Below are 8,709 nucleotides of genomic sequence, written 5' to 3'. Positions count from 1 at the left end.
AAATGTGTTTGTTGTCTTTCATATGTAGTATTTTCATCACATTTTATTTTATTACATTTTTCAGAATTTTTATTAATTTACTCCAGAGTTGTTTAGTAGATGTTTTTAACTTCCAGGTGAAAGAGCTTTCTTTAATTTTGACTTTGTCTTTAATTTCTAGTTTTATCGCATTGAGTGTTGTTTCTAAAATTCTAACTTTATGAAATGGATTGATATTTTATTTGTGCTTTGATATGTAATCAATTTTTGTGAATATTGTATGTGCACTTTAGAAGAAGGTATATTGTCTGTTATTGAAATATCTAAAATATTGAATATACTATTCATTGGTTAAATCTTTTATATCTTTCTTTTCTTTCACTTTTTATTTTGTTTTATTTATTTATTTGTCCAATTGCTCTGTCTTGCACTGAAAGTTAAAGTATCTAATTCTTTTTTTTTTTCCTTTTTGTCTTTTTTTTTACTGACCGGTAACGGGATCGCAACCCTCGGTGTTGCACCCGCACTGCACTCAGCCAGTGAGCGGGAACCGGTCTCCACATGGGATCCGAACCCTCGGCGGGAGCGCCGCTGCACTCCCAAGNACAGTGCGCCACCGGGCTGGCCCAAAGTATCTAATTCTTAATGTGTTTTTATTTCTCCTTACATCTGCTATGGTTTTTGTTTTATATAAGTGGTACTCTATTATTTGGTACATAGATCTTCATGATTATCATATTTCATTGATATAATGGGGTCTTTAGCATTGTAAATCTTCTTCTTTGTCTTACATAATGCTTTTGAAGTTGAGTATACTTTATCTGATACCGTCACAATCCCTGATTTCTTATCACTTCAATTTGTGTGATCTATCCCTATTCGCTCTTGTATTTTTATGCTTTATAAATCACTGTGTTTTAGGAGTGTCTCTCATATATTGCAGATAGTTGAGTTTTCATTTATGAGCCAATTTGAAAAATAGTAAAAAATGATTTAAGCCTACTCACATTTATTGATATGACTGATGTGTTTGGTTCCAATTATGTCACAATATTATATGTTAAAATTACTGTATGCAACAGATAATATTTACTGTGTTTCATAGCCTATTTAGTGTGTCTTTTTGTGTTTTTTTTTTTTTTAATTTGTATGTAGGTATATTTGTTTGTTTGGGGGATTTTGTTGTTATTGTTCTTGGCTTTTTTGTTTTTATGTTTGGTACTTAGGAAAGTTTGTATGTATGTTTTCCTAGTGGCTTTCTGTGTATTATTATTTTTAATAAAGTCTTAGATCCATTTCTCTTAATCTTTTACTCTCTGATTTTCCAACTGCTAAGACATACTGTGATTCACCCTGTTATTTATCCATCAGTTAGTGAATGATCTTATTCTACATTTTAAGTTGTATTATTTCTGCTTTGTTAGATCCTTAATGCTTACACATCATTCTTCTATTCATGACATCACTTTATTCATTTTTAGTTCTAGTATTAAATAGTGTGAAATGTTCATCATCATTCCTTTGGAATAAGTTTTCCAAGTCATCTCTTTGTTGAATGAAACTCATTCTAGTAGATTTCTCAGGAAGAGCACATGTGTACTGTATTCTCTGAGTTTTTGCACATTCAAAACTTTTTTCTCTAGTCTTAATACTTGAAGCACAGCTTGTCTCGGTATAAGATCTACTATTCATATTTTCTTTCCTTAAGTTTCTTTAAAATGCTGCTTCACTGTTTCCTTACTTTACATGCCATTTTTTGAAAAGTCTGATGCCATTTTCAATCTCTTGATTTATGAACTGTTAGTTTCTTTTTCCTGGGGGCCATAATTATTCTTTTAAATGTGTAATAAGTTATGTTTCAGAGTTGATTATTATGAATTGACTTTCCCTGATACCCCATGGTTAAAATATAAATTCAAGTCTTTATTTCCAAAAGGTTTTTTCATATTACAGGTTTAAATATTATTTTCATTCTGCTATTGTATTTTCTTCTCATGGAGTCCAGTTTACCCAGTGTTGGACCTCCTTTACCTGTCTTCTGTGTCAGCCTCTTTCTCTCTGACCCTTTTTGCCTCTTTCTTTATCTTATTGTCATTCTCTTGTTTTGTTTTTTTTTTTTCTTGCTTTTCTTCAATAATCTTTATTCAATTTCTATTTAGGTCTATTCTTCATTGTGTGCCTTTTAATTTAATCTTCATTTATTATGTTTTGTCTTTTTCTTCTATTTCTTTCTGGAATTCAGCAAAATCTTTTCTTTACTTCTTCCTTCTTCTTGCCAATTTCTGTTTGTAGTTTTTTTTATTTCTGATATAAGATTTTTTTTTTCATATTTCCAAATTATCACTTCAGGATATTTAACTCACTTTGAAATGTTGTGTTATAATTTTTTTCATTTTTGTATTTGACTTCAGATGGTTGAAAGCTTTGATTTGACTTTTCTGATTTTTATAGTAGTTTTGTGTCAGTGAAGTCTGCTTTTTATTTTTTCTTTGTATACATTTCATGGGCATAGTTCCCAATCTGAATGTACCTTCTTCTGTCAGTTCTGCTCTCTTCTGTGCAGTTTGATTTATGACTAGTATTGGTGGTTAGGGGAGAAGGAAGAATTGGCATGCATTTTTTATTTTACTTTTGTAGGATTTTTACTTTAATTTTCTTTCTCTTATTTCCTTCTTTTCCTTCACTTCCGTGTCTCAGGGAGTACCTCCCCTTCTCTGTATATCTGATTCTCTGTCAGGAGCTATGCTTCTCCAAGGCTGCCACCCCTGCTTTACCTGCAAGTCACTTCCCTAAGGCTGATGCAGTCCTTGGCCAAATCTCAGCCTCTGTTCAGTATTTTAGCACTTGGCATTGGAACTTCTATTTCCAGGAATATTTTGAGTATCCTTTATCTCAGTCTTCTTTGCTTCTCTACCATTTTTCACAATGTCCTTTAAGCTTCCCTTTCATGGTTTTCTATATCCAAAGTCTGACTGATTTCTAATCCTAGTTCTCACATTTATTAACTTGGAAAAATGACTTGACCACTGTAAGTCTCACTTTATTGTTCTGGTACATAACTGGTGGCTGTTGTGATTCTTGGCCTTGAGAGTAAAGGGTCAAAGAAAGACTGAAGCTCTTTAGATAGAACTGCTGGGATACAGAGCTGGTCCAGGAACCTCTGTCCCCAAAGAGAGGTGTCAGCTCTTCTCCACCTGCCTTTCTTCTACTCCTTATTGCAGTGATAGAAAAACCCAAATGACAAAATCTTTAAAGGCTTGTTTTGGTCATAGTTCTCATGAACCTCAAACCTCCTGAAGCATCTTCACCTGCCCACAAAAGAACACACCAATAATCAGCAAATAAGGGGAGTAACATTGCCTCCACAGTTTGCAATATCTCATTATTGCTTTCCTCCACCAGAATGAACAGTGAAGTTGTCATCAGGAGGGACATAGACATGTAAAATGGTTATTTTAGATAAAAAGCCAATTATTTGGTCAACCTGATTCCAGATGTTCAACAACAACAGTCGTGAATCCATGTAGCTTATGAGAAATGCTTGGCTGAATGGTGTGGCCTTATTTCCCAGGTCTGGATCTGGCTAACAAAATGCCTTCTCCTAGAACTCTGAAGACCCATTTGCCTGTTCAGATGCTACCACCATCCTTCTGGAAAGAAAATTCAAAGGTAAGAAGAGCCCACCCTTCAAACCCAGTTTTGATCAGTATTGCCAAAGAATGTTTCTAAGTAGAAACAAGCAAAGACATTGAAAGAGAAGTAACCAGTGGAGCTAGAGGGCTGATGGGGGCATTATGCCACATTCCCACACACCCCATTCTGCATCTGCCTTTCTTTAAAAATATTATTTCTGGATAAATGTTGGGAAGTTTTCAGACAAAACCATTTTGATTGTCTGCCTACTAAGCCATATTCAAAGAGGATAATCACTGAAATATAGCAGGTACTTTCTGAGGAAACCTGGTTTCTTGGTTTGGGGAATCAGGTGACAAGGCAGAGTTACGTGTGAGAGGGACCTCTCAGTGCCACAGGTCTGACCCTGTGAGGGTGAGTCAAGGAGGAGGGCTGGAGGCTCAGACTTCAGTGCAGCTCTGAGCAGGGTTCGGCAAAGCTGATGGGGGTCCTCCAGCCACAGTCAGCCATCAGAGAGTCCCATATGCCATAGGCAGGCCTGCCTTAGCACCCCTGCAGTGCTCACTCACTAGCCAAGAGCATCCCTTGGGAAATGTGTCCTCTAAAGGAGCATGGTGGTGGGTCCAGAGAGCAGCAGCTGAGGCCATCCATCACTACACTCTCCACAGCCAGAGATCTGAAGAGCCATGTTCACAGCCACTATCATGTTCACCCTGGTGTCAAAAATCCAGTCCCCTTCCTTTTGGAATGAAAACTCTGATTTTGTCAGTGTGGAAATAAGACTAGATGGGAAACTGCTCCAGCCCCTCCCATCCTGCAGCCCAGTTAGACTTCTTGCTTAACGAAAGCTTGGGGGTGGGGGAGTTTACACACACTGAAAAATACCACACATGCACTAGGTTCTGAATGTTTCCTCCCAATTATTGTATGTTGAAATCCTAACCCCCAAATGTGATGGCATTGGGAGTTGGGGCCTTTGAGAGTTGGTTAGGTTATAAGAGTGAACCCCTCATGATGGGATTAACGCCCTGATGAAACACAGCCATCTGTGACAAAGCAGCCCTCTCCAGACATTGAATCTCCCAGTGCCTTGACCTTGGACTTGACGGCTTTTAGAATGTGATAAATAAGTTTCTGTTACTTAAAAGCCACCCAGTCTATGGTATTTTGTTATAGCAGCCCAAGTGGACTAAGACACCATGGGTAGCCTCCTCAACCTCCAGGAATATCATAGTTAGGGTGACTGTAGCATTTATCAAGCAAACCAGGACACTTCTGAGAGAGGAAAAGGATGCTTTTAATAACTGCTAAGACCACAGCTGTGAATTGGAACTGTGTCTGCACACACTGAAAGAGGGGTCACCATGATCGTAGAAACATGTGCACGTTCAGTTACTCAAATGGGGTAGTCAAGATTCTACTAGAGGCTTTCTAAGATCATGGTCCTCTGAATAATGATATTTCTCTGTTTTGTTTTACTCTGCCCCTCACTCCACTTGCTGGCCATTTCCAGATTATTTACGTGGCTAGAAATGCCAAGGACTGTCTTGTGTCTTACTACCATTTCTCAAGAATGAATAAAATGCTGCCTGATCCCGGTACATGGGAAGAATATGTTGAGACATTCAAAGCTGGAAAAGGTAGGTGAAAGAAAACTGTGGGTTCATATTTCCTTATTTGTTCATTTGCTGACATCAGAGCAGGAGGTTTTTTATTGAACAGTTGTATCCCTCAAAGTCCTGGAAGGAAGTAAAATACACTCAAATGGGTCATCTGGAGAGACTTTTAAAAAAGACTATTTACAAAGTTATGGGCACAATTTAAGGAAACCAGCAAGTGCTGGTACAGTATTATGGGAGACCATGGGAGAGCCATTGCCCCTTGAAGACAGGAGCTGTTTCTTGACAGCAGCCGAGACCTTTGTGGGGAGCATTCAAGCACATGGGGGTCAACAGGGAGGGCATCAGGGAAGCAAATGCACTGTCCGTCCTCTCCTGCCTGCTAAGCCTTTCCATGCTTCTTGCTGCACAGTCCAGCTATAGGTCTGAGGGCAAAGGAGCTCATCCACACCATCCCTGCAGGTCAACTACAGGGACCTGTGCAGGTGGAGAGGATGAGGTGGAGTTTGTAGGGCCACCAGAAGGAACGCAGTGCACCTCCCTTCACCCACTTATGTCACAGAGAATAAAGTGCCCAAATATCTGGTAATCATAGATTTTTCAGAGTGATAGACTTCTTTTCAAGATCAGCTTCTTAGGAAACGGTATTTATTGCATAGCAGTGACAAGCAACATGAAGTGATGCAGGGAAAATAAAGGTTATGAATCTCTGGCCACAAGACAATCTCCCATGGAATAGTGACTTCAATGGTAGAAATATGAGCCAAAGAATCAGAATACTTTTNGCTTTTAGAATGTGATAAATAAGTTTCTGTTACTTAAAAGCCACCCAGTCTATGGTATTTTGTTATAGCAGCCCAAGTGGACTAAGACACCATGGGTAGCCTCCTCAACCTCCAGGAATATCATAGTTAGGGTGACTGTAGCATTTATCAAGCAAACCAGGACACTTCTGAGAGAGGAAAAGGATGCTTTTAATAACTGCTAAGACCACAGCTGTGAATTGGAACTGTGTCTGCACACACTGAAAGAGGGGTCACCATGATCGTAGAAACATGTGCACGTTCAGTTACTCAAATGGGGTAGTCAAGATTCTACTAGAGGCTTTCTAAGATCATGGTCCTCTGAATAATGATATTTCTCTGTTTTGTTTTACTCTGCCCCTCACTCCACTTGCTGGCCATTTCCAGATTATTTACGTGGCTAGAAATGCCAAGGACTGTCTTGTGTCTTACTACCATTTCTCAAGAATGAATAAAATGCTGCCTGATCCCGGTACATGGGAAGAATATGTTGAGACATTCAAAGCTGGAAAAGGTAGGTGAAAGAAAACTGTGGGTTCATATTTCCTTATTTGTTCATTTGCTGACATCAGAGCAGGAGGTTTTTTATTGAACAGTTGTATCCCTCAAAGTCCTGGAAGGAAGTAAAATACACTCAAATGGGTCATCTGGAGAGACTTTTAAAAAAGACTATTTACAAAGTTATGGGCACAATTTAAGGAAACCAGCAAGTGCTGGTACAGTATTATGGGAGACCATGGGAGAGCCATTGCCCCTTGAAGACAGGAGCTGTTTCTTGACAGCAGCCGAGACCTTTGTGGGGAGCATTCAAGCACATGGGGGTCAACAGGGAGGGCATCAGGGAAGCAAATGCACTGTCCGTCCTCTCCTGCCTGCTAAGCCTTTCCATGCTTCTTGCTGCACAGTCCAGCTATAGGTCTGAGGGCAAAGGAGCTCATCCACACCATCCCTGCAGGTCAACTACAGGGACCTGTGCAGGTGGAGAGGATGAGGTGGAGTTTGTAGGGCCACCAGAAGGAACGCAGTGCACCTCCCTTCACCCACTTATGTCACAGAGAATAAAGTGCCCAAATATCTGGTAATCATAGATTTTTCAGAGTGATAGACTTCTTTTCAAGATCAGCTTCTTAGGAAACGGTATTTATTGCATAGCAGTGACAATGCAACATGAAGTGATGCAGGGAAAATAAAGGTTATGAATCTCTGGCCACAAGAATGATAGACTTCTTTTCAAGATCAGCTTCTTAGGAAACGGTATTTATTGCATAGCAGTGACAAGCAACATGAAGTGATGCAGGGAAAATAAAGGTTATGAATCTCTGGCCACAAGACAATCTCCCATGGAATAGTGACTTCAATGGTAGAAATATGAGCCAAAGAATCAGAATACTTTTTATATTCTTTAAATAGTAAAGAAAGTCCCTGTCTACTGCACATAAGAATTCTGCCCGGGGTCTTTGTCTTCTGGTTGTTCTTATTAAATGTACTTGTTTTCCAAGTTTCCAGCAACACTGACATCTTGTCTCTTTCTTCCAATCAGTGCTGTGGGGCTCCTGGTATGACCATGTTAAGGGATGGTGGGATGTGAAAGACCAGCACCGCATTCTCTACCTCTTCTATGAGGACATGAAGGAGGTGAGGGCAGTGTGGTCTCCGTGAGGCCCCCCACGACCAGATGTGACACACACCATGAGAACCCTCTTCCCATGGGCTTGCCCGATCAAGAGCCCAGTGCGAGTCTTCTCTCTCCGTGATGCTCTTTCCAGCTCATTTTATCCTCAGAAGCTGTAACTACATTTTTGGTCTTCCGAATGTCCTTTGCCTCAGCTCAGTTTCCAGAAGATTCTTCTTCCTCGGGAAATTGGATACTGACAAGAGTTTCTTTACCTACAAAATGGTATCATGTCTATCTCATAAGATTATCATAAAGATTTATGCAATCATATTTGTAAAGTGCACATATTTGTATTCAAGAAACTTAGCTTCCTTCTCCCACTTCCACTCCCCAAATCCACGTCACAAAGTGAAGTTCAATCCATGCAAACATTGTCAGGGTTAGTCCCACGTATTGGGACAGTGGACTGATTTCTCCATTTCAAGTCACTATATGTGAGTGGCACCACAGATTCACTTTTGTGGAGCCCACGGATTAGCATCCTAGAGTTACGAATCTATCTCCTATGCCAGTGCTAAGGAGTCCTCTAAAACCTAAGCAGAAGCTACAGCTTCCTCTCTTTCTGCCTCTACTTCATCAGAAAGAACCGAGGAATATGGCTTCTCATTTCTGGGTCAACTCGAGATTTCCATTATCATCACCCCACTGACCTTTTGTTAAACTCATAGACGCCTCATGTCATCCCTTACACCACACACTAGAGTTCGTTCTGCTGTGCGTCACCACACGGACCCTCCTTCACACCTTCCCTGATCCCCCCAACAGATACGACGGCTCCTTCCCCCAATTCTCCTGGCACTCTCTGCAGGCAGCAGCATGTGCTTTCTCAGCCAGGAATTGCCATTGGTTGTGTTTTTGTCTGACTCCCCTGCTGCAGGGTCTCCCTGGAGGGCAGGGTTAGCCCTCATCTTCCTGCTGCAGTATCTGGGACAGCACAGCGCCTTGAAATCATAGCCACTTGACAATATTGATTAGTTATATATATATATATATTTTTTTT

General features: G+C 40.1%; 1 protein-coding gene across 1 annotated transcript in view; it reads left to right on the top strand.

Annotated features, from left to right (window-relative positions):
* The window catches only part of LOC103610356 (sulfotransferase 1C1), a 16,437-nt gene that overhangs the window by 5,519 nt on the left and 2,209 nt on the right, over positions 1–8,709 (top strand). Inside the window, exons 3-5 of the mRNA XM_008594541.1 lie at positions 3,551–3,648; positions 5,126–5,252; positions 7,575–7,669. Coding sequence (XP_008592763.1) covers positions 3,551–3,648; positions 5,126–5,252; positions 7,575–7,669 — 320 coding nt within the window. The remainder of the gene's footprint in view (positions 1–3,550; positions 3,649–5,125; positions 5,253–7,574; positions 7,670–8,709) is intronic.

This window comes from Galeopterus variegatus, unplaced genomic scaffold, assembly GCF_000696425.1.
Source record: "Galeopterus variegatus unplaced genomic scaffold, G_variegatus-3.0.2 Scaffold10993, whole genome shotgun sequence".
Taxonomy (NCBI): Eukaryota; Metazoa; Chordata; class Mammalia; order Dermoptera; family Cynocephalidae; genus Galeopterus; species Galeopterus variegatus.
The sequence above is the reverse complement of the archived record's forward strand: the minus strand, read 5'-3'. Positions and strand labels throughout refer to the sequence as shown.